Raw genomic sequence first — 27,587 nt, 5'->3', positions numbered from 1 at the left:
AATATTTAATGTTTTAATTGAAGTGTAGAATACATACATAGAAGTATGCATATAACAGAGTACATCTCAATGAAATTTTCATCAGCTGAACACATCACTGTACCCAACACCCAGATCAAGAAAATGAACACAGCCAGCAGCCTGTGCCCCCTCTTACCATTTCTGTTCTCCATGTCCATCTCCCACCCCATGAATAACCATTATCCTGACTCTTAACATCATAGGTTAGTTTTACCTAGTTTATGCTTGATATAAATGGAGTAATACAGTATGTACTCTTGTGTTTACTTGCTTTTCTTCAACATTATGGCTTTGAGATTCATAATATTTTTGTTTGTCATTGTAGTTATTTCATTCTTATTTTTGTATACTGATTCAGTGTGCAAATATATCACAATATATTTATCAATTTTTTTGACTATTGATGGATATTTGAGTGATTTCCAGTTTGGGACTCACAAATAGTACTGCTATGAATATTCCAGTGTGCATTTTTTGTGAGCATATGCATACATTTCAGTTGGATAAATACCTACCAGTTGAATTGTTGAGTCATAAGGTATGAATAGGTTTAGCTGTAGTAAATACTGATGAACTGCTTTCCAGAACAGTTTTATCAGTTTATGTTCCTGCTTGTAGTGTGTGTGTTTCATGTTGCTCCACATCCTTGAGACACTCAGTATATCCTATTTTTTCCATTTCAGTCATTCAGACAAGTGTGTAGTGGTAGCTCCTTAATTTGCAGTTCCCTGATAACTAGTGACATTGAATATTTTTCCATGTGCTTATTGGCCATTTATACATTGCAGTTTGTGAAGTGACCATCTAAGTCTTTTGCCCATTTTTTAATAGATTATTTTTTCTTATTGACATGTAGGAGTTCATTATGTATTTGGCGTGCAAGTCTATGGTCCCATATCCTTTGCTCACCTTTCATATATTAACTATCTCTGAGGATCCATCATTGGTTTTTGTCTCTTCTGATTCTTTACATTCTTCTTGGTGTATCTCACCCAATGGTTGGCTTCAGCTTCCCTAAGTGTAGACTCTCTCTGAGACCTCACACACCCCTGTCCTCAACTTGCTAGTGGGTGGCCGAAGGGTCAGTGCCCACTTAACCTCAGTAGAGCTGACATTGTTTACCCAGCTGGCTCTGCCCTGTATGTTCTCTGCGCGCTCACTGTAACTATGCAGTCAGGCATATTCACTTATTTCTTGTCCTCACTCTCATTACTTCCATGCCTTGCCCATGAATTCTGGCAGATCGTATCAGACATGTCTGTATAGTTGGGCTTTCTCCTCCCTTCACACCACCCAAGCCCAGGAAGGACTGGGCCACTCCCACAGCAGACTTCCTGCCTCTAGTCTTCACTCTTCATCTACCCAGTGTTTACTTTCTAAAACTATATTCCATAAAATTGCTTGTTCTATTTCAAAACTTTCATTGACTGTTTTTAAAGCAACTTTATTGAGGTATAATTTACACATAAAACGCTTCACTTATTTGTACATTTCAGGGGTTTTTGTTAGTCAATTCTCAGATATGTACAACCTTTGCCACAGTCAGTTTTAGACCATTTTAATCATCTCAGGAAGACACTCTGTGTCTGTCACCCTCCTCGCCATTGACCCTCACCTCCACCCTTAAGTAAACCACTCGTCCACTTTCTGTCTCTATGTAGAGTTCCCTTTTCAGGGCATTTCACGTGAATGTAATCATGTAGTATGTACTCTTTTGTGACTTACTTTTTTCACTTAGCATAATGTCATTAAGAGTCATCCCTGTGTATAACACATGTCAGTATTTCATTTCTCTTTATTGCTGAGTATAATTCCATTGCGTGAGTATATCACGTTTTGTTCATCCATTCTTCAGTTGATGGACACTTGAGTTGTTTCCACATTGACTATTAGATATAACACTGCTTTCAGCATTTGTGCACAAGTTTTTGCACAGACATGTGTTCATTCCTCTTCGATATATGCCTAGGGATGGGGCTCCCTATTGTCCCCAGAATTAAGCACATGCTTCTTAGCTTGAGGTCTGACACGCTTATGATCTAGACTTTACAGTAAACTTTTGAAATGGAAGCTTCCAAGGATCACCCTCCAAACCTTGGGCATAAGCATATCCCAAGGCTTTAGCAAGTGACAGGTACTTGCTAGGTGCTGAGTAAGTATGTACAGAAGCAATGAATATTAAGACCCTGAAGCTTCCTCTACAAGATTCTGTGTGACTGTCAGTTCTACCCTGAAGTTCCTGGTATCCAGTATCTTCTGACTTTTCTCCTGCCTATGACAACTCAGTGTCCTAACATGTCTTTGCCCTCTGCCTAGAATATGCTTTCCCTTCTCCTTTGGGAAGCTTTCCTCATTTTCCCCAGGTTGGGTTAATTTCTCCATCATTTATGTGTCTGTAGCACTTTGTTGCTAATTCTGTCACAACACTCAGCAAACAATTATCATTGATCTCCTGACATGAGCATGGCACCCTCTAGACCAAAAATTCCTTGAGAGCAGTAACATGACTCCTACAGATTTGTGTAACTGAGACCTTGCACAGGGCCTTGCACATAGCAGTTGCTCAATAAATACTGTTGCATGAATGAATGCTCATGGCATTGCTTCCTGTACAGTTTCTCCCACATTTCTTCCTTTCACTTTGCCGTATTTGAATTTAAAAAAAAGCAATATTGACTTATTTTTCTTTTTAGAGTAGCATTCTCCTTTCTGTTTATCACGGGAGCCTTGGTTATACCATCTGTTATAACGATATAAAATATGGAGAAATCTGCATGCGAAGAAACGGTTCTCCAGAGCCCCTTTCTTTAGTGCCCTTAGTGTTCATACCCCAGGATTTTATACCTTGAATCTCACAACAATATTCTGCAAAATGTTTTGTTTAGCTTTTCTGTTAATAAACTGCAATTATTTTTAAGGAACTTTCATATATACACACAATTCACATTAAGATTGCCTGTGCCCTTACTGGAGGGAGCAAATGTTACTGTATTTAAAGTGCATGCAGCCCTCCATAAAATGAAGTACCATTGTTTAAGCAGATGGATGGTCCCTTAGATGGAAGAAATAAAAGCTGTTGGAATATAGTTTGGGTTTTCTTTTGCCTGTGGCCATATGATGTGTATCTTAGAGAATGAGTTTATGTTACATTATTAAGCTCAGTGGTGTGAAATAGAAAGACTCATGTGAAATACCTAAAAAAATGTAAGGAGAAGTGACAGTAATCCCCCACAGGTCACTTATCTCTTTAACTACTAGGATTAAACATTTATTTTGCATTTTTCTCACAGTCATTTAAATAATTTCATAAGCTGAGTCTTAGAATGTGGCTTACAAGATGAAACTCTACATTTAATTAAGAAATATTTTTATACACACTTATATTTTCAAAAACTGCCATTCTTAACAAGGCTATTTTTATGATACAAGAGAGCAAATTCCAGTATGACTAAATTTCATTTAGTTTGAATTACCCACAGTTCAGTTGACAGACTAGTAATGTGGGGAGGGGAAAGAATGAATCTGGGTGGAATTAATTAGCCTCAAGAGTGACAGTTACCTCATTCCTAACAGTGTGTTTTGGGTAAAGTCTAATTCCTAGAAAACTCAAAATCTCAGTGGTACTATCAGCATTTTTATTTGAGTGGAAAGCTGCAGTGTTTAACTGTTAACTATGCTTCTGGTCTGAACTAATTTCTTGGTTAGAAATGATGTTGATATTCTGATTTATGGAGCACTGCTAAAGACTTTGGTTATGTTTCGGGGAGAAAACCATCAAATGATTACTATTTGATGAACACCCCTGCCTGGCTTCTCTTTGAGAAAAATCTGTCACTTTTACAAAGTGTATTTTTCTCCACTATCTTTTGACAAATGGTGTTCACTCTGCTGCCAGCTCAGAGATAGCCAGTACTGGCCATGGGGCAAACTCATGGTCCTTCTGATGACAGAGACCGAGAGAAAGCGGATGGATGTCCAAGTAAGATATCTGGAGGGCAGCAAATCTCATGAATACAGCTCCCGCAAGACTGGGCTTTGTACAATAAAGACAGCCATATGATGAAATAAAACCTGCGTCAGGAAGACTGAGTCCTGGTTCTGCAACCTCCTAGCCTTGAATACTGGCTCAAGTGACTCCTCTGAGTCTCCACCTCATCTTCTGCAGAGAAGAACCTGTGCTCACCTGGCAGGGCTGTTGTTCACAAGAGTAAATGAAATAACACCTTGAGTCTCATGACATGGCCAGGTACGGCGTGGGCATAATAAATGTTAGTCTCATCTCTGCCCAGTGACATGAATTCCAATGTCTAGGGCTTCTTTTTTCTCTTGTGAATATGTGACTGGGTATGCACTTGTTTTCAGAAAGCCATATATAAGCACAGACATCTGGGAAGTAGGTCTGCATGGCATTTTTACGTCTTTTGTTTAATTTTTGGATTCTACAAGTTAATTTTCTTTGGTTCACATAAAGGATACTCCATAAATGAATGAGGCATTCAATAAATGAAAAAGCCAAATGTATGTGAACAGGTTTGCAGACATTTTCTTTGTAGTAATCAAAACAGAAACAACTTAAGTAGCCCAGATTAGGGAAATAGTTTAGAAAATCATATTATATAAAATGTCCATACCCATATAACTTACAGCCCACTATCCATATCTGATGTTCCTCTGCATCCAAAGATTCAGCTACCTGCAGATAGTGTAATAGTGTAAAACAGTCTGTATATAAGTGGACCCATGCAGTTCAAACCGACGTTGTCCAGGGTCAGCTGTACTTGTGAAGTCTGTGAAACATGGCATTATGTATATGAAGTAATGTTAAGAGAATGAAGCAGAATCTGTAATAACTGCATGTTTTATGTATGCACATTATGACATAGTTTAATTATATGGGCATGTAGGCAGATGGATCAGAAGAGAAAAATTGAAACAGAATCTGTCATAGGCTGGTGGAATGAATGTTACTTTTGTCAGAGTTCTCTTTATTAGTGCTACATATTTTCGATGAAAAATGCATTGCTAGTATCTGCAGATACTAACTACTATATAAAAATAGATAAACAATAAGGACCTACTGTATCGCACAGGGAACTATATTCAATATCTTGTAATAGCCTATAATGAAAAAAATATGAGAAGGAATATGTATATGTGTAACTGAATCTCTAAGCTGTATACCAGGAATTAGCACGTTGTAAACCAACTATGCTTCAATAAAAAATATATTTTAAAAATGCATTTGTTTTTTTTAAAAAAATGCATTGTTAATTGGACACTATGTTCAGAAAACCAGCTGTGCTTTTCAAAATGCTTTACATATGATCTTTAATTTTAATTAAAAAAACTGTGATGAATTTCATTCAGAATTAGCTCTCAATGTACCTTTCAACCAGAGCAGTTTGATCCTAGCAACTAGATCTAGTCATTCAGTCAGTACCTTCTTATTAAGTACCCACTGGCTGTTCTGCTCTGTGCCCTATTCAATAGTGTGAGCAAATCATGGCATTGCTCTTAATGGGCCTTTTGTTCTTGAGGGCCTGTATCATTCAATAAATGAATACGAAATGCACAATGTAAATTCCAGTAGTGATCAGTACCTTGGAGATGGAACAGGGTGTGGGACAGGGGGTTGAAGAGTAATGTATTCAAAGTTAAGATCCAGGATAACAGCCTGTGGACAAAATATGAGATAAACATGGGCCACATTTTTCAGTACTGGCCTCTCTGTCTATAATAGATTGAGCAATTTTGAATTATTTCGGTGTAGACGAGCCTCGTGACAGTTTCTCAGCATAACCACCTGAGGCCAGGCTGATTGAAGGATGAGTTCAGAAGGTGCACTTTACTGACATATTCTTGTGTTGTCTTCTTGTAGTTTTCAGTGAGGACCTTCACTCCAGCCTCTACTTTGTCAATGCATCTCTGCAAGAGGTAGTGTTTGCGAGCACCACGGGGACCCTGGTGCCCTGCCCCGCTGCAGGCATCCCTCCTGTGTCTCTCAGATGGTACCTAGCGACGGGCGAGGAGATCTACGATGTCCCCGGGATCCGCCACGTCCACCCCAACGGCACTCTCCAAATCTTCCCCTTCCCTCCTTCAAGCTTTAGTACCTTAATCCATGATAATACTTACTATTGCACAGCTGAAAATCCTTCAGGGAAAATTAGAAGTCAGGATGTCCACATCAAGGCTGGTGAGTACGGTTCCTTGAACTTTCTTCCTTCTGTGCCTGCCGGGGATCTGGATGAGCAATGGCAGACAAAATGCCAACAGCTGAGAACCCATGAAAATCCTCATTTGTCCACGCTTCTAATGGCTGCTTTGAGATGTCAGAGCGTCTCTTGACTAGATCCTAGAGTGCCTTATTTACTGTTGGAACTAAAACTCAAATTAGTGGTTCTCATCCTCAGTGAAACAAATATACAGATTCCTGTAAATTCACCTGTAGCTTTTTTCTTGCTGAGGTATTTCTATTTTTAGTCAACGTTTTTGCTGTTTGAACAAAGACACGTCAAGAACAACCCCATTCAATGCAGACATATTCCCTAACAACCCTGTTTCTGTAAATCACCAAACACTGAAAAAGGGAGAAATCCTTCAGTGGAACTAACATTAAGTTTGCAATACCATTCTTGGGTCAGTTTTAATGTAGTCACTCAACAAATACTCCTTGAGCTTCTGTTTTGATTCAGGCACTGTGCCAGGTACAGAGGGTGGATGGGGGGAAAAGCATGGATTCCATCCTCACAGAACTTATGTTCTAATGAGGGAGTCAGACAATGGACAAATAAATCAAGTTGGGTCACAGTTATAATGGAAAGTTGGCTTCTGTTCTAGGCATTATGGTATTTTCTGAGGATGTTGTAAAAAAAAATGGGGAGAGAAAAAGTCATCAGCTGAGAATCAGTGGAAATCCTATCATCAGTTCAGTCTAATACTGACTGAGATGCTGCTTTGAGATGTCAGAGCATCTTTTGACTGGATTTTGGAGTGCTTCACGTTGCTGGAACTAGAACTTGAAATTAATGATAACAAGTCGATGAGGTCTAAACTATATCCCAAACTTACTGTATTTTAACTAATTGATACTAAGTTTTAGTATTCCACACCCAGTGTGTTTGCTTTCATGTCCCCCTCTCTGCTCTTTCCCCTACGACTCCATCCTAAAGGCAGGCAGCAGGGGAGTAGGGAGGGCAAAGGGAGAACAGTGGACAAGGAATTGTTGGAATAAAACTGTTGCATCAGTGTTTATTGTCAGTGAAACAGAATCAATCTAATATTCTTACAGTCTTTGTGAAGTTTTTAAAAAAAGGCTCTTTCAACATTTTTGACTGTCACATGTTAAAATGCTGTCCATAAATAAACCCTGAATCGATTACATTCCTTTTAACATCATACTGCATTTTTTAAATTGCCATTGCTACAAGCCAAACCAGAAATACAATCTGAGGTTCAGAGACGTCGACGGTTATACATACAGGACACAGTGTCATTCTGTACCTTTAATAAAGCTCAGAAAATAATAAACGCAGCTAGACTTCAGTTAGCAAACAATGTTGCTACCTTTTTTTTAAGCTTAGCCTTTCAAATACTATGGTAGACTGACATTGTATAATGACGGGGTAAAGAAAATGTGACTTTGATTATTGTCTTAGGCACCAGGTAGCTGGGGGAGCTTTGTAATAATTTCTGCAGCAAGTGTGAAGGTGCTACTTGAAGTCATCACAACATGAACATAATATGAAATGTTTCTGAATTCCTGCATGTGATCTCTTTGATGTAAGCAATCAAACATCAGACTACGACTCGTTCTGCTAGCTAGTCATTTCCCAACTCTAGCTTGATCTCCATGACATGCTCATGAATCCCAGACTTGCATGAAAATGTGGTTAAGAAAGGGAGAAAAACATTGGCTTTAATCAAGCATTGTGAAAAGTTGATACCCCAAATAATTAAAATAAAGCACATGAAATTTGTATAGGAACTTCTAAGGCTGACAAACAGGGAGACATAGCAAATGCCTTCTCCCTGGCAGGCTGACAAGGTTAATGATGTGTCATAAAAACATTTTTATAAACTACAAAGTACCACTTATAGTAAAACCTGAAACTTCAAACAGCTATACTTGTAGGTGTTAATCTGTTATTTCTGTCTTGGTTTTCCTGTCAGATAAAAGAATTAAATGCTTACCTCTGTTTTAACTACTGTTTTCTAAATTTGTCATGGAATGGACCACGTGAGTTTTAGAGGGGTGGAAATTCCTCCGTCTTGTCTGACATCCATGCAGCCTTGCCCCTTCCACGCTGCCACGTGCTTGCTGTTTATGTGCTGGTGTTCTTACACCTGAGTCTGTCGTACACACCACCGCCGTGTCAGTTAGAACGCACAAGACCGATAGTCATGTTGCCCAAATGAAATCTCTTTTCTCGTTTAATTTTACAACTTCTCATGAGCACATTATGGTTGCAGTAGCCTTTTAGATTATTTATTGGGTGCTTGAAAATCTGGTTTCACCATTGTTACGTCGATGCTAGTACAGAGCTGGATGTCTATTTGGAAGGGCAGGTAAGGGATGTTTATGTTACTCACTGATGGCTGTAGTGCAGGTTTGAGCAAAACGACTCAGGGCATATTCTCCAAAATGTCTCAGTGTCCCTCTAGATTGGCATGGTGGTTTTCCTGGAATAATCCGTTAGGTAAAATGGCCTCATAATCTCTCCTTTGGAAGTACATGGAATTCTTATTTTTAACAGTTTTCAGTGACTTTGATTTAGGTCTGACTGTCAACAAAAAACAAGAAAGGTTCATCCATCGTCTCCTTAATCAGCAATCCTAGTTCTCCTTTAAATAAAATGCTTTCTTGCCCTTTTTGTTCTGAGGACTGAAGTACAGATGGGCGACTTGAAACAGCACTGCCCTGCTGTGTTATGTTTCTCCTTAGCAAATAGTAATTAGCTACATGACCTTGGGCAAGTCAAAACATTTCTAGTGATTGTTCTCTCCTTAGTAAATTGTGGTTAATAACGTTTGACTGGGGCTTCTGCTTATGGCCAAGATAGAGTAGCAGAGACCAAATTTACCCACTTATCTGAAACAACAACAGCACACAGACAAAACATAAAAAGCAACAGTTTTCAAGACTGGCCGTCAGTTGGAGAAAGAAAGAGGTCCATGAGAAACTGGAAGAAACAGCTGAGCCCAGTGATCGCCCCGGTTTACTGCCTTAAGTTTCCAGATGGAGGACAGAATCACCTGCATTTGAAATTTACAGTGGCTTTATTCATACTTGCCAAAAATTGGACACAACAAAGATGTATTTCAGCATGTGAATGAAGAGTGACAGATCCTCTCCTTGACTAAACTTGAGTCAGGCTCCTCTGAGTCCTTTTTTTGAATAGTCCTTGACCTTGACCTTCTGTGTCTGTTATCCCTGAGCCCAGTTTTAGCAAGAATCCTGCTAAGTCATTCCCCACCTTTGATACCTGATCACTCTTGACATCCAGTCATGTTTATCATCCTACCTTTGATGTGAATAAGTCTTGGGCCTGCCTTTGGCAAGAATCTCCTCAACCTTGATGTCTCCTCTTAGTAATTTTCCATCCACTGACTCCCTCACTCTGCTTGTTGGCTATAAATCCTCACTTGTTCTTACTGTATTTGGAGTTGAGAAAAAATTCTCTCTCAGTTGGAATAGTCATGAGCCCTATTGCAAAAGTCTTGAGTAAAGTCATCCTTTACATTTTAACAAGTATCAGAAATAATTTTTCTTTAACAATAAGCAAACTAGTATATCCATGCAATGGAGTGTTAGTGATAGAAAGAAATGAGCTATCAAACCACGAAAAGACATGGAGGAAACTTAAATGCATACTATTATGTGAAAGCAGCCAATCTGAAAAGGCTGTATACTGTGTGATTCAAACTATAGGACATTCTGGAAGAGTCAAAACTGTGGAGACAGTAAAAAGATCAGTCATTACCAGGGGTTGGAGGAGGGAAGGAAGGTGAATAAGTGGATCACTGGACATTTTTAGGGCAGTGAAACTATTCTATATAATACTTTAATGGCAGACACATGACATTATTCATAGAACTGTGCAGCACAGATTGAACCTCAGTGTAAACCATGGACTTTGGTTAATAGTAATGTCTAAATATTGGTTCATTAACTACAACAAATGTATCACACTAATGCAAATTGCTAATAATGAGAGAAACTGTAGGGTGTGGGGACAGGTATATGGGAACTATCTCTACTTTTAGTGAAATTTTTCTGTAAACTGAAAAATGCTCTTAAAAAGTATTCAAAAAATTGAAAAATGCTTTTTTTAATTAAAATCTTTTATTGATTTATAATAATTTTACAATGTTGTGTCAAATTCCAGTGTAGAGCACAATTTTTCAGTTATACATGAACATATATATATTCATTGTCACATTTTTTTCTCTGTGAGCTACCATAAGATCTTGTGTACATTTCCCTGTGCTATACAGTATAATCTTGTTTATCTATTCCACAATTTTGAAATCCCGTCTATCTCTTCCCACCCTCTGCCCCATTGGCAACCACAAATTTGTATTCTATGTCTATGAGTCTGTTTCTGTTCAGTATTTATGCTTTGTTTGTTTGTTTGTTTGTTTTAGATTCCACATATGAGTAATCTCATATGGTATTTTTCTTTCTCTTTCTGGCTTACTTCACTTAGAATGACATTCTCCAGTAGCATCCATGTTGCTGCAAATGGCGTTATGTTGTCATTTTTATGGCTGAGTAGTATTCCATTGTATAAATATACCCCATCTTCTTTATCCAGTCATCTGTTGATGGACATTTAGGCTGTCTCCATGTCTTGGCTATTGTAAATAGCTGTGAACATTGGGGTGCAGATGTCATCCTGAAGTAGGGTTCCTTCTGGATATATGCCAGGAGTGGGATTCCTAGGTCATACAGTAAGTCTATTCCTAGTCTTTTGAGGAATCTCCATACTATTTTCCACAGTGGCTGCACCAAACTGCATTCCCACCAGCAGTGTAGGAGAGTTCCTCTTTCTCCACAGCCTCTCCAGCATTTGTCATTTGTGGATTTTTGAATGATGGCCATTCTGACTGATGTGAGGTGATACCTCATTGTAGTTTTGATTTGCATTTCTCTGATAATTAGTGATATTGAGCATTTTTTCATGTGCCTATCGATCATTTATATGTCTTCCTTGGAGAATTGCTTGTTTAGGTCTTTTGCCCATTTTTGGATTGGGTTGTTTGGTTGTTTCTTATGAAGTTGTATGAGCTGCTTATATATTCTGGAGATCAAGCCTTTTGTCGGTTTCATTTGCAAAAATTTTCTCCCATTCCGTAGTTTGTATTTTTGTTTTACTTATGCTTCAAGTAGCTTAATATACAAATAAAAAACAATGTAGAAGAAAGACTAGCCAAAATTTTCCAAATTTGATGAAAAGTATAAACCCACAGATACAAGGAGTTCAACAGACCTCAAGCACAAGATACATAAAGAGAAATATATCAAGGCACATCATAATCAAATTGCTCAGGACCAATAATGAAGAGAAAATGTTAAAACAGCCAGAGGAAAAAAGACACATTATAACAGAGGAACAAAGATAAGAATGACAGTAGATTTCTCATCAGATTCAATGTGAGAAATAGTTGAGGCAATATCTTTAAAGTACTGAAAGAAAAGTGATCTGGAAATCTGGAAATCTATATCCAGTGGAAGTATCTTTTAAAAATAAAGGTGAAATAAAGGCTTTCTTAGACACATAAAAGCTGAAAGTATTCATCAGCAGCTGACATTTACTGGTAGAAATCTCAAAGAGAGTCTTACAATCAGAAGGAAAGTGACACCAGGTGGGATCTTAGAGCTACTCAAAGGAAAGAAGATTGATAGAAATGGCAATTACTTGGATAAATAAATCATGTATATTTTTGGTTATTTAAACTTCATACTTTAAAAGGTAAGCAAAAATAGTAGCAATGTCTTATGTTAATATAGATAGAAGTAAAATGGGTGACAACAGTGGCACTAAGTCCTGGAGTAAAGACATAGAGTATTGTAAAGTTCTTTTTCCATTTATATCACCTGGCTATAGATGGTGACAAGTTATAGATGTACATTATAAAACCTAAAGCAATCACTAAAGTAACAAAACAAAGAGTTATGGCTAACCAGCCAACAAAAGAGAAAAAATGCTTAATCCAAAACAAAGAATAGGAAAAAGAAAACAACATATGGTGAAAATAGAAATGAAATAACAAGATTGTAGACTTAAAATTAACGATACTGATACTCAACATTAAACATAAATGCTCGAATAATCTGAATTGAGGTCAGAGATTGCCAAGTTAGATTCAAATGCTGCTTAAAAGAAACACACTTTAAATATGAAGACATAGATGTGACAAAGGTAAAGGAATGGGAAAAGGTATACCATGTTCATCAAATCAGATAAATCTAATTAAAAGCAAATATCAAAAGAAAGCTGGAGTATCCTATGTTAATATCAACAAAATATATTTCAGAGGAAAGAATATTATCAGGGCTAAAGGAAGTCATTATGTAAAAGAGTTTAATTAATTAAGAGAGTATGACTATTACAAATTTTTATGCACCTAAAACATAACTTTACAATACATGACATAATAACTGATGAAACTGCAAAAAGAAGCAGACAAATCAAAATGTATAGTTGGAGATTTCAGTGCCCCTCTCTTAGTAACTAGCAAAAGCAGACAGAAAATGAGCAAGAATAAAGAATGCTTGAATGGCACTGTTAATCAACTTGACCCAAATGATGCTTAAATACAGAACATTCCATCCAATGATAGCACAATACACATTCTCTTTAAGAACACACAAATATTTATTAAAATAAACCATATTGTGAATGAAACTGTTCAGGTGAATTTTTTAAATGTTAAGTCATATAAGGTATGTTCTTTGACTGCAGTGGAATTAAATTAGAGTTACTAACAGTATAATTTCTGGGAAATCCTCAAATATTTGGATACTAAAAAAAATACTTCTTAATGATCTATGTCAAAGAAAAAGCAGGAGGTAAATAAAGTATTTTGAACTGAGTAAAAATGAAAGAACAATCTAAGAATTTGGAGAATGTCATTAAAGTAATGCTTAGGAGGAGAAGTTTATAGTTCTAAAAACTTACATTAGAAATGAAAAATGGTCTCTCTTAGTGATCTCAAGTGATCTTAACTCCAGAAAAAAGACTAAATTCAAACCAATATGAGCAAAAAGGAAATAATAAAGATCAGAGTGGAAAATAGTATATTATAAAACAAAGGAAATCTGTGGAGCCAAAAGTTATTTCTTTGAAAAAGATCAGTAAAATCAATAAAATTGATCCACTTAAGAGGAAAATAAAAGACAGAAGACAAATTATCAATGTCAAGAGGTTACACTACTATCCTACAGATGTAATCAATATATATATATAGTCATTAATATTTTACATTAGTCATCATTCTGCAGATATTTAAACCATAATAAAAGAATATTAAGAACATGAATATGTCAATAAATCCAACAACTCAAATGAAATTATACATTTTTTCAAAAATATAAAATGCCAGAACTCATTCAAGAAGAAATGCGCTGAATAGCCCCGAATCTATTAAGGAATTTGAATTTGTAAGAGAAAATTTTCCTACAATGGAATTCCAGACTCAAATTGATTCACTCTTTCGTTTTTTAATTGAAGTGCAGTCAGTTTACGATGTTGTGTTAATTTCTGGTATACAGCATAGTGATTCAGTTATATTTATATTATTATATTTTATATTTATTATATTATTTTATAATATATATATATATATATTCCTTTTCATATTCGTTTTGGTTCCCTCTTTATTCTACCAAATACTTGAGGAAGAAATAATAGAATTCTACACAAATTCTTCCGGAAAGTTGAAGTGGAAAGAATACTTCCCAAGTTATTTTATGAGATCAGCATTACCCTGATAATAAAACAAGGCAAAAATATTATAAGAGAAAAAAAACCACAAATATTTCCCATGAATATATATGTAAAAATTCTAAACAAAATGTTATCAAATTGAATCCAATGGCATATAAAAAGGATAATACAACAACATATCGAAAGGGCTTAGCTCCAGGATGCAAAGTTGATTTTAAATTTGCAAATTAATCAAGGTAATTCACTATATTAACATATTAAAAATAAAAAACATGTGATCACTTCAGTAGGTGCAGAAAATCGTTGACAAAATACAACATCCTCCTATGATAAAAGCTCTCAGAACACTCGGGAATAGAAGGGAGATTCCTCAATTTGATAAAAAGCAGCTGAGGAAACTCTGCTACAGCTGATACCATGCTTAGTGGTGAATGACTGCATGCTTTCCTCCAAAGATGATGACTACAAGGATGTATGCTTTAACTACTTCTATTCAGCATTGTGCTGGAGGTTGCACCCAATGCAGTATGGCCAGAAAAGTAAACAAATGGCATCCTGATTATAAAGAAAAAATTCATCATCTACAAATGTAGATGCCAATCTTTGATTTAAAAAAGTCTGATGGCATCTACAAAAAAAGCTATTCAAATATGTGAATTTATCAAAATAGAAGTATACAAGATCAACACACACACACATTGTAGGTAGAAAAAAAATTTAAATACTGTTTATAATAGCATCAAAAAACAAGAAATACTTAGGGGTAAGTCTGACTCAAAGTGTGGAAGACACTTCAACTGAAAATTTCAAAACATTTCTGAGAGACATAAAAGAAAAAAAAATTTTTTAATGATTTGGAGGGTTTGGTATTGTTAAGATGTCAGTCTCCCCCAAATAACCTATAGATTCAATACAATCCCAGTGAAAACCCAGAAGCTTTTTTTTTAAACAAACAGAGATTAATTAGTTGATTCTAAAATTTATATTGAAATACAGAGGACCTGGAATAGCCCAAAGAACTCTAAAGAGTAGAAATAATAATTCAAGAGGGTTAACACTTCTTGACTTTGATGTATTATAAACGTAAATAATAGAATCTAGAAATTGATCCATACATATATGGACAACTGAAATTTGATAAAGGTGCAAAGACAATCGAGTGAAAAAAAATGTTATTTCAACAAATGATGCTGGAAAATTTTTATATCCACATGCAAAAAAAAGTTTCAATCCATACTTTGTACCGTGTACAAAATTAACTCAAAATGGATCATAGATCTAAATATAAATCAATAAACTTTTAAAGAAAAATGGGAGAAAATCTTTGCAACCTTGAGTTATGTAAAGATTTCTTAGACATGGCACGAAAATCTCAATCCATAGAAAACAAATTGTTACATTGGATTTTATCAAGATTAAAAAGTTCTGTTTATTTAAGGACACTGTTAGGAAAATAAAAAGGCAAGCCCTGCCTGGGAGAAAATGCTTCCAAGACATAATCTGTTAAAGGCCTTTTGTTCAGAAATATGACATCTAAATATTCAATCATAAGAAAACAAACACCCCTATTTTAAGAAATGGGAAAAAGATTTGGAGAGATACCGCAACAAAAAAAATATACAATGGCTAATGAGCACATGGAAATTTGCTTAGCATCGTTAATCTTCAAGGAAATGCAAATTAACACCACAATACTGTCGATCCCTCTACATATTTAAAATTAAAAACAATGACTAGACCAAGTGTTGATGAGAATATGAAGCACATGGGACTCTCATAAACTTCTGGTAGGAAAATGATACAGCCTTTTTGGAAGTTTGGCAGTTTCTTGAAAAGAGGAACACCTACCATATATTCCATCCATTCTATTCTTAGGTACTTACTCAAAACATATGTCCACACAAAGAGTTTTATATGAGTGTTCAGCTTTATTTGTACTAGCCAAAAATGAGTCAAAGCCCACCATCAGATAAATGAGTAAACAAATTGTTACTTATTTACACAAGTGGATGAAAAGGAATGGATTATTGATGAGACAGTAGCAGGGTGGAATCTCAAAACAGTTATACTGAATAGAAAAAAAACAGGTAAAAATGTGTGTACTATGTGATCTTATTTATATAAAACTCTAAAACATGCAGACTAATCCATAGTGGTGGAAAGCACTTCAGTGGTTGCCTTGTGAAGTGGGGGAAGGAGGGATTACATAGGGGGATACATAGACTTTTGGATGATGGATCTGTTTTTAATCTTAATTATGGTGGTGGCTTCTTGGGTGTGTGCATATGTTAAAACATCAATAAACATTTGCAGCTTGTTGAATGCCGGTTATTCTTATAAAGGTGTTTTAAGAAAAGGCAAGTGATAGCATGTGTCTGACCTATTTACTTAGAGTTGTCTTGATGTTCATATAATAGCATTAGGTAATAATAGTTGCACAGATGGTGGACATCTCTGTACCTCTCTGCCCAGCCCACAATAACCCCCTTAATTGTCTCTTGCATCTACCTCATACACAATGCCCCAAGCTGCATTTTGCCTCCACCTCCCTAATCCCTCCCAGTGACCACTGCTGCCCCTCTGATCCCTCTAGTACCCTGAGCCCTTCCCAGTCCCTTCCTCCTTACGCTGTCCAGCAAACACTGACACCCTGCGTCTTGGTGGGCAGGGGTGTGGGTGGAGCGGGTGCACACACTTTAAAGTTGGGCATGGCGGATGCTGTCCCTGCCCTAGGCTAGCAGCACCACAGTGCATTTGCAAGCAGCTTGCCTGGGGAATGTCTCTTACCCACCTTCCATCAGAGACCAAGAGTGTCCAGGCATGGAGGTTGCAACCCCTTAGGGGTTGTCACTTGTCTATTGTGGGTTGGGGCAACATTTGTGCATGTGGGAAGAGGAGATTGCCTTTCCCATCCTGGCTGGGGCGTGGAGCATCAACGCAGCAGCTGGCAGGAAGCAGGTCCTTCAACTGGTGGGCTGTTTGTGCTGAGTCATGGAGGGTCTCGGGAGCCTGAGAGGAGTGGAGAATTTCCTTCCACATACCATTCTGAGCGGATGGGGTTCAGTGCACCATAGGAGTATCCCTGCTTTGAGAAGATCTGGGGCTGGCTTGGGAGATGGGGAGATGAAACAGTTGCAGAGATTTTTAACTATGACAGTGCAGTGGTCCTGATGCTGGTGAGGCCTGTAGTCAGCTAAAGGGAGAGGGCACTCCATGGTATGTGTGCACCTTACTGGGACTGAGGGTTCTCAGGATGCGGGACTTTGGATGCTAACAGAGAAGGTGCCCAAACTCTAGGTTTGTGGCTCCTGTGATGAGGCCTCGTGGAGGAAAGACACTTCCTCTATCTCCACCTGGGCACTTTCTCTTGTCTCAGTTGTCTCCTGGCTGAGACATAGAACTTGGCTCCTTTCCTTGATTTCCATTAAAAATTCCTCCACCTGAGCCATTTGTTTACTGAAGGTTTGGGGAGATGGATTGATTTTATAGCTTACAAACAAACATCATGCAGACACATAAACTTCATTTGGACTCATACCCCTGCTTAGGTGACCCTGTCCCTGGGATAATGGACTCTTCCTGCAGGCCTTCGCCACTGACCAGTCCCCTGTTCTCTTCTATTCTCTGCCTTTTCTGTTTCCCACTGTCCACTAGGACCAAATTCTCATTCACTGATGAGTTTGATTAGTTCACCTGTCTCTGTTGCCTCTTTCCAACTTATGGCCATAGACTCCACTCTCCACAAAGGTCTGTTCATCGAGGTGTTTTTCTGTGCAGGCAGTTTCCTCCTCTGTGTATAATGATGTTTCTGGGGTCAGGCCCTTGAGTACCTGAATCATTGCCCAATGGATCTCTTGCAGATGTGGAATTGTCACATGAACATCACATCACACGGCACACAGAGTGCAGGAATGAGGGTCTTGGAAGATCCCTAAACTTCTGAAAGTCTCTCCGGTTTGAGATGAGAATGAAAATAATTCTCCAACTTAGGAAAATACAAAATACTAATGTTAAAAATGGGACTGGGATCAATCCTCTTATCAGCACTCTTAATAATGACACTCTCCAATGCTGGAATACTTAGCAAACCACGGAGCTAGCACCCATCTTAAAAGTACTTCTTTTAGAGCATTCTTTACGTCTGCCCATTAGGAGATCTCCCTTCAGAAGCTCACTCTTACCTCTGTTGATACATTCATTTCTTTTGAAATTAATTTCATAGCAGTTTTCTTGACACATATTTGTCCCATAAATGACTAAAACTTTTAAGGAGCTGATTAGATGGTAAGATAAGTTGTCTCTGTGGATATCTTAGAAGATCATAGACTTTTAGAATTCAGACCTTGGAATCTTCCTGTCCCAACGCCCTCATTTCAAATTTGAGGAAATGAAACTCTGGAGAGGTAAGGCTTACACCTACACTTACAGAGTTAGAGGGAGGCATAACCTGGGTTGGACACACCAGTATCTCCTTATCCTGGAGGCCATGGTCTTCCCTACATTGGGAGATGGTATGGGTCCAAGTAGCTTTACCCAGCCTGTTCATGGCAGGCATGTTTCTGGAGCTTTATCCACATTAACTGATTGAGTCATCACAATGGATTTACTTGGTGAATACTTTTATCAAAGTCTCCATCATATAGTTGGCAAGAGAACTGCTCACTGGGTGAGTGGTAGAGCCTGGATTTGAACTCAGGCAGGTGGGCTTGCAGGATGGGCACTGGACCCCAGCACCCCCGTGCTCTAGCCCAGACCTCTAGTTTGTGGATGTCCCCTCGGAGCATTTTCTGGGAGTGTTTGGGCAGGCTCCCTTATCAGCATCCTTCCCTCAGTGATGGGGGCAGAATGACTGTTTACAAAACTGCTTTGCAACTGTTGTGAAACAATTCACTGATGAAGAGCTATTTTAATTGTTGCATAGTTTCAAGGATTCCCAGGAGAAGTTGCTGTCCTGATTTTTTAACTCTTTTTCTTGATGGTCTGATTTTTCTCCCTTGGTCCTCAGAGGACATGGAGGGAAGTTCCCTATCATCATAGCTTCTGTTTAAGAAACTACTTCTCACATCCAGATGCGCTTAGTGGGTAGATGAACCATTTTTAGGCATACTCATGCCCTTTAGTTCTAAGTGTAGTTTATTGTTAACAGAATGAAGGGCTTTAAGTCAGGAAATGTAGGTTTCTTAAATATTTTTCCACTAAATATATTTGATGCAGTTAATCCATGTAAGATACAATGTGTATGTTCTGGAGAGATACTTTCAGAATGAGGATATGTGTATTACCGTCATCCTCTTCTTGCCTTGCAGTTTTACGGGAGCCCTATACAGTCCGTGTGGAGGACCAGAAAACCATGAGAGGCAATGTCGCGGTCTTCAAGTGCATTATCCCCTCCTCCGTGGAGGCGTACATCACCGTCGTCTCATGGGAGAAAGACACCGTCTCACTCATCTCAGGTAGGCCCTGCGCTTCCAGGCTCGTCATTCACAGCTTGTTCTGGGCGTCAGCCTGGGTCTCCGCGTATCTGCTCATTATTACTAAGAATCAGTGTGCTGAAGGCTGATGCTGTTTCATGGTTAAATGTGTTATTAGTGTTTCATACTGGTTTATGCAGCTCGAATCAGACATTCTGCAGTGAGTTGACTGATGGATGGAAATTCATTTCTCTCACTGTGCGTATTAGGAAAGTTGGGTTTTATTGCTGCTCCCGGGAACAGGGAGGTAGGTTGATTGTGTCTGTGGGAGACCTCGGCGATACTGAGGACTGATACCGTGAAACTATGGAAGTCCTGATCTCATGCTGTCCTGATTCTCTGAGGTGTCTTCAAAACAGTGTGGTATCTCTGGCCTCTTTCTTGAACATTCTGTTCAGAATATATATCCAGCACTGATACTGAGAGAGATTTATATATCTGATACTATATGTATACATATCTGATAGTGAGATAGAATATATAAATAATGTGTTATTTAGGTACAAATATAAGTATTTTTTGTATTTTTTGTATATAAGTATTTGTACCTAAATAATTTCCTTATTTATTTTTGGTATCTAGAAATGATACAACTGAAATTCAGCTTCTAAGAATCTGTGGCTCTTCTTTTCTCATGGTTTTTAAGCTGAATTCTTGCTCCTTGCTACTTGCCGGGAGGCCAAGGTGGGCACTATGCTCAGTTTTCCTGTTTTGCACATCTTTGGATAATGACTGTTGGCTGCTTTTGGACAAGAGTCGTAATGAGCATTAAATATGGTATAACAGGTTATAAATGATTGCTTCTCTTTCCGTGTCTTTGTGCCTGCACACACACATTCTAATGTAACTCATGGATACTACCAACATTGTGTCAACTTATAGAGATGAGAAACTGGAGCTAAACTCTCACGGTGATGGAGCGTTTTTGTTTTTTGGCTTATTGATTTGCTAGACAGTGTAGGTTACTATTATAACAAGGAACATTAAAAAATCATTAAACCATTAAAAAGTCCAAATGAAAAATTAAATCTTTGGTCTTTAAAGCGCATTACAGTAAACTATGAAGTAATAGATGTTTTTGGCTTTCTTTAATATCATCTTCACAGTGAATTTGAAGTCTCTCACACTTCACTGAACAATAAATTCCTTGCTGTTATGTTGATTAATCATAGTAATTTGTTAACTTAGAATATTGAAAAAATACTCAGCTTAAAACCTGAAATGTGATTGCCATAGTCAGAATAGAGACTCACCTGTACAATTTTATTTGCTAATTTTGATTGCTTAAGGGCCTTAATTGCTCTTCTTCAGAGGTCATTTCAGTTTCTTGACTGCAGATGGAGGGATTTGATGACAAGTTGGTCTGGCTGAGCCCAGAAGCAGAGTCAGGAGCATTCAGTGTACACTGTGAGGGCTTGTGGGTTTGGGGAAGGGGAGAAACTGGGGAGATACTTGCAGTCTCCCACACTCAGAGGTCTAGGCCTGTTCAGTCTTTACCACCCTGTAGCAGCCGTCAGAGACGCAGCCTCAGCGTCTACCCTGGAAGGGGCGAGGGCAGGGGAGAGTGACCAGAATTACAAACTGTCTCTGAGTGCTTCTACTTAGAGATGACACGTGTCATTTCTGTTCATATTTAATCAGCCAAAGCAAGTCACATGGCCACGTCTGACTTCAGTAAGACATGTTCCTGAAAGGAGTGTGCCTGAACTGGGAATCTGGGTGAGAAACAGAAATATCTACCGTGAGGTCGTGTATCTGTATCTATATCGGTGTATCTGTATCTATATCGGTATCTGTATCTGTTATGTCTCCCAGATGTCTCTAATTAGTGGTATGTTTATATGCAGGTTTCACCTTTTTGTAATCTACATGAATAGACTATTTTCTCCTTCCAACATGAACCTAATTAAAATAAAACGAGAGGAGTTTTGTATCTGGTGCCTGGAGAGGATGCTGACGTGCAAATACACATTTGACATCCTGCTGATAAGAACTGATGGCCCCGTGTCCCCTCCTCAATCATATTGGCACTTTGTCCTTTGGCAAAATTTTTAAAGCAACAGCATGGACAGTGGATAAGCACTGGGCTTTTCTTTTTTCACAAAAGTATCAGAAAACCAATATTACACAGGCTTTTACCTCATTAAGGAATACATCCGTAGTAAGTTTTTGTTTGTTTATAAGTGAGCCATTTAAACAGACATAAGTTGTCCCCAAGATGCTCCACATGGCATAGAGAGAGAGAGAGAAGGATACAGAAAGAAAGAGAAAGGTGTTTACACTCAGCTAGTTGAACCAGAGAACAGGGCCCCATAGCCGTGTTATAATCTGCAAGTAGAAAGTCCAGAGTTAAGCCTCATAATGGGACTTACTATCGCTTACAGTCAGACCCTCCTCTTGTGCCTTAGCCCCATCCTCTGAGGCTGCAAAAATGCTCAGGGAAGGAGGTGATGAAGCCACTAGAAATGGAAAAATAGTTAAAAGAGTGGGACTCAATAAAAACCAGTTTGGAGTGGTTTAAGTGAATTTCTCTTTAGGGTCCAGAGCCCAGACTGTGGCAGGGCACAGGTAGCCACACATAGGAGGCAGGGAGGCTCAGAGGAGGAGGCTGGGACCTCGCTCCAGCACGTCCCAAAGGCCCGGTGGTGGGGGAAGCGCTGGGGATTCCTGACTATAGGGGAAGACACTGCACAGCAGAGAGGTCCCAGGGACCAAGGGACTTTTCCTGCCTGAACTGGCTCTGAGTTCCAGAAAGCCATCTGGATGCTATATGCACAGCAGACGGGCTGTAAAAGGTTGATTTGTCTTTACTTGGTAAATACACTGATAATTTCTGAAGCTCCTTGTTGAACTTATTTAGATTTAGTCATTGTCATTGGCTGTCACTCCACCTCTCCCTTCCCTGGATAGTGAATCTGGCTGGGAAGTTTGTCCCAGGAAGCACGCCAACTCTGCATGGACCACTTCCTTTAGTTCTGGTTCTCCTGGTGGAGAAAAGCAATGAACTAAATCAGCCACAAAACAAGCCAGCGTAAGGATCCTAAGTAGTGATTTGGGGGTAGGATTAGAGGCGTGCTGGTGGTGGCTGACTTGAGAAAGCTCGGAGCTAACGTCAGTCAGGCGAGGGTGCGGAAAGTGGCCTGTGCAGGTGAGACCTGTCTACTGTGAGGATGTTGGGTACCACTGCTCAGCTTCGTGATTCAGAGCACCCCTAGGGGAGGCAGAGCAGCGAAGGGCTGCTATTATCAGGGGAGCCTTGGGGCTTGAAGCCAGGGCTCTTTGTAAATTTTGGCTAAGGTCAATGAGTATCTGCTGTCTGGTCATTCCTTTCCAATGAAACAAAAATTAACATGGTTGTATTCCTATAAAAAGAAATAAAAAGGTTTCTTTTGGCACAGCTTACTAATTTTGCCCTTTATCTTGGTTGAGAGAATAAATGACTGGCTTACGTTCTTGTAGGGGTGAGAACACAGCCAAGGTCCGTCTGGGTTTCCATGGGAGCAGTGTGGTGTCACTAGCCATTCTGACAGTGGCATTCATTAGCTTAGTGCACATTAGGTCATGCATTGATTTCTTCCTAGGGCAGGTTTGAGTTGGCCCGAATGTCGACTCAGGAATCAAGTTGTGCCTCTTTGTCATATGAGGTCATTAGCTCAATGATGTTAAGAATGTAAATGCATTCATGTATTTCGAACAATCTTGGGAAGGAATACTCCAGTGGTCTTGTTATAGCTCGAATGCGTCCTTCATGTTGTGGGCCTAACCTCCAGTAAGGTGGTGTTTGGAGAGGGGGTGTCTTTGGGAGGTGATGAGGGTGAGATGTGATCACAAGGGTGGGGCCCCAGGGATGGGGTTAGTGTCCTTATAAGAAGAGAACAGAGCTCTCTCCCCTTCATGTGAGGATGTGGTGAAAGGCAGCTATCTGCAACCCAGAAGAAGGCTCTTACTACACCCCCACCACACCGGCACCCACATCGCAGACTTCCCTCATCCAGAACTGTCGGAAGAAAGCGTATGTTGTTTATGCCACTCTGTCTGTGGGCAGCAGCTGGGGTGCCATCTGGGACAGGACTGAAGGAAGGAATCCCATAATCCCCACCAGAGCAAGGAAAGTCTCATCACCTGTGATGATGCTGTGTCCCTGCTTCGCCTCTACCTGGGCTCCTTCCTGACCCCAGGGCACTGCGAGCTTGACCTTCACTCTTGGATTCCGGCACAGAAGTCGCCCCAAGGCTTGTAACTGTGTGGGGAGCAAATGTCTAAGGCCCGGGCACACACTGTGCACCCAAGGTCCTCCGTTAACATGCTGTCTTACCTAACCGAAATGAGCCAGGATAAACGAGAGTGGTGAGGTCTGAGAGCATTTTTAAAGCACCCTTATCCCTGCTCTTCCTCTAAGCAAAAATGAGAGCCTTTTGAATATCAGATACGACTGTAGCCCAGTGAAAAGGTGTAGTTTGGGTGGGGACGTGCTTTGGGGGTGCCGCTGATGCCGAGCAGGTACCTGGGCCCCCGTCCTGCAGGAACACAAGAGCAGCAGCTTCATGTTGGAGCTTCACTGAATGGCCTGTTATGAATTTCTTCCCCATCAAGGAGGCCAGCAACGAGAGAGCCCAGCATTCCGTGTCTGTTTCCTCTGATAAAATCCTGAGACTCTTACGGAGGGTTTAGTTACATTAACATCAAAGACACAGCCCAAGGGTAACCAGATTTGGAAAATAGAAAAAGCAGACATTTACTGTTCCCCGAGAATCTGCCTCCCTTTGTAGCACTGGCCCAATTTTCTGTGACAGTTTCCCATCTGAACACCTCTGCTGGTGATGACTCCAGGAGAATTTTATCTCTTAGGATCAATGAGTTCAAGTCCAAGGATGATTATCTTTGTCCTGTATTTCAGGTAAAAGTGAACAATTTTCTGCCCACATTAAATATCAAAGTACATCAGCCCAGCACTTCACATGAAACATTTGTTGTGGTTTTTGGATGCCGCATTTGGGTCCGGTCATCATAGATAAGGTAGGACCTGTGCTTTAAGAAGCATCCCCCTCTCCGGGGCCCTGGGAGATGACTTCTGCTCTTAGAGAGCTCCGGGGAGAGTTTACTGCACTGTGTGGGGTGTGAGTGCTGTGGGCAAACGTTACAGGAACACAGACCTTGGACTGATTTTGCCTGAGGAGGCAGGGGATGTTTCACAAAAGACATGAGCATTTAAGAAAGTCTGTGCATTTTAGGATGGGGAAAACAATTACATTATAGATATGAGGTAAGGTTTTCTTTAAGCACGTTTCAGCAAACAAACTAAAACCAGTGATGTGATCTTTTCTCTTCGGAGCACAGCTGTTGGGGGCAGAGAGGGTGATGCTATGGTCGGTGGTGCAGGACCTGCGGCTCTGTTACCATCACACAGAGCTCTGGGAGCCCATGTTCCCTTTTTCTCAGGCACTTGCATTTTACTTTTACTTCTAGTCATTGGGCATTTTCAAGGCAATCTGCTACATAGCTACTCAGGTTGCCATGGTGATGAGACCCAGTTCTGCCCTCAATGTGCTTATGAGTAAAAGGAATGAGACCAACATTAAAATGATTAAGGAGCAGACCTGTAGCTTCACCTGAAAGCTTCATCTTTGATTTTTAAGGTACCACAGAGTTCCACAATTAAAAAAGCGTTTATTTAACATTCACTGAAAAGAAATTTATAGGACCAAGTGGAAACTATAAGAGAAATTACTCTCTCTCCATCCATTGACCTATTATTATTATTAATACTAGTTATTATTTATTAATAATTAATTATTAATTATTCTTAGTACAGGAGGTATGCAGGAGACTGGAATTCAAAAAGTGGAGAGATATAATATTTTCACTGTGCTGTATTTTTGGGGAGTAGGACAACTGAAAAATGTATTTCAGGTGAAAGTTTACTGGAAGAGAGGGTTCTGTTCTTTTTCTTTTTAAAAGCCATTAATGGATTATAATTTTGCCATTTAAGTCTGTTGCTCACTAAATGAGCTTTTACATGTTACTCTACGGCCATCTGAAAGTAATTAAAAACAGGATTGTTTACAGATCTGGAGGAAGTTCACATGACAGTGAGAATAGAGGTCATTTTAGATGAGCAGCAGCTCAAGCCCGACATTCCAAAATGACCCACTAATGAGACCCTGGAAGACCCAGAGCAAACAGAAAGCCTACTAACAGCCTTCATGAAGAAGACGAAGTCCCATTCTCAAAGTTAGAAACTGTGCATTGCAGATTGTAGCCTGAAACAAAAGAAAATGATGTTTCTGACTTCTAAACTCATGAGACAGGGAGACAGACCCTTTAGCAGTAGATGTGTTAACATTATATTTAAGCAAAGAAAACAACCCCAAGAAAGTATGGTAGCAGATTGAGCCTGGAGCATCTCTGGAGAGAGAGAGAGAGAGAGAGAGGGAGTGTGTGTGTGTGTGTGTGTGTGTCTGTGTGTGTGTGTGTGTAAAGCACCCCATCTGCTCTGAAGCTGAAGCTGTTGGGTCATTAGGTCAGCCTAAAATGCCCCTTGATTTCCTACTCCAAGTTTTACTCCGAGAATATGGCTTCTAATTGCAGCTCTGGCTCAGATTAGCTGGGTGACATAGGGAAATGCTTCCTTTTTTTTTTTTTTTTTTTGTTTGCTGCAGTTTCCACATAGGATAAAAGTTGGTTTCACTGATTCTCCTCAAGATAAAATAGCAGGATACTAAAATCGCAAATTGAATATTCCACTTCTCAAGCCAACGGCTTTCCAAGTTATTAATTTTTTCTTCTTAGATTTAATCATAGACTTTTAATTTTATGCGTGTGTCAGGGGTTGGGTCACTTGCTAGGAAGACTCTCAGGACTCTGCATATAGTCTTCCTGTTATCACAGTGTGAAAGAACTCAGAGCAAAATCGGCAAAGGGAAAAGTCACATAGGGAGAAGTCTGGAGGAAACCTGGTGCAAGCTTCCAAGACTTCTTTCCCCATCAAATCACAGGGGATGTGCTTAATTCCCCTGGCTAAAAGCAGTGACAACAGGTAGATACAAAATGCGATCCACCAGGGAGCTCTTTAAAGACTTGGTGCCCAAAGTTTTTACTAGGGGAGCTGATCAGGTAGGCATGTGCCTGGAATGTCCCCAGATTCCAGACCCCTAGAAGGACAGCAGGTGTTGAGTCTAAACCGTACTAGTCATACAATCTAGGCTCAGTGAACCACTCTTATCCATCAGGGATGGATCCATCCTCATTATTCTCACTCATTTTTTTCCACTCACTCAACTATCACTTTTAGAATATGCCCACCACCAAATGCTGGAGAAATCAAGTGAATAAGACAATGTATACTTTGAGGATTTTGTTACCTAATATACATATAGTCACAGGCTTTAGCTAAATCTCACCCCAAATTCTTTAATATCCCCAAACACATTGACCCAGATCCTTTCCTTGCTCCACGTGGATGTCAGTATCATTTTATGTTCTGCTATTAGGGACCTCCTCCTCGTTCTGTTCTCTACCTGTGATGTTTGGTTCTTTCTGAACATAAGGAACAGACGGTCAGCTGAGTTAATCAGGTGTAATTTGGACCTAAGTGCATTTTTTGGTCTCTTGCTCATTTGTGAGATTTCATTTCAGGAAAGTTGAAGAGACTAGCTGGATCATTCATGAAATATTATCAGGCAGTGATGACAATACTGCTTATATTATCCTCATCTTCAAGCTAAAATCAGCTGCCCTCCTACACTGCCCTGGCTGACTTTTTTGTCTCTATTTCTGCACTATCTCTTTCCTTGAGTTCACATCTTTTCTTCCCTGCTCAGAAATGTGAATTGACCCCCAAACTCAGTCCTCACTTCCTTCCCCTCTCAATGTCCACTTTCTCTGTTGTTCCTGTCATTCCTTTCCCAGGCTCCATCCATCACTTCTACATAGATGACCCTGACTTTGGGCCTTCCTTTCCTCCTGGGCTTGGTAACTCCCCACTGCCTGCCCCCACCCCCCGCCATTTCCAGCAGAGCGTAACTAACACAGACTCAGCATTTCCCGCACCATGAACGAATTTGCCCTCATGTTACTTTTTTTTTTCCCAGATAGTGACTATTAGTTTCCAGAGTATCACAACCTAGGTGGCTTAAAACAACAG

The 27,587-nt window shown here is 39.5% G+C and overlaps 1 protein-coding gene across 1 annotated transcript in view; it reads left to right on the top strand.

Moving 5' to 3' along the window:
* Window positions 1–27,587, top strand: part of DSCAM (DS cell adhesion molecule) — a 667,301-nt gene that overhangs the window by 112,444 nt on the left and 527,270 nt on the right. Inside the window, exons 3-4 of the mRNA XM_031684569.2 lie at window positions 5,900–6,217; window positions 19,280–19,426. Coding sequence (XP_031540429.2) covers window positions 5,900–6,217; window positions 19,280–19,426 — 465 coding nt within the window. The remainder of the gene's footprint in view (window positions 1–5,899; window positions 6,218–19,279; window positions 19,427–27,587) is intronic.

The sequence above is a fragment of the Vicugna pacos genome, chromosome 1, assembly GCF_048564905.1.
Source record: "Vicugna pacos chromosome 1, VicPac4, whole genome shotgun sequence".
Taxonomy (NCBI): Eukaryota; Metazoa; Chordata; class Mammalia; order Artiodactyla; family Camelidae; genus Vicugna; species Vicugna pacos.
The sequence above is the reverse complement of the archived record's forward strand: the minus strand, read 5'-3'. Positions and strand labels throughout refer to the sequence as shown.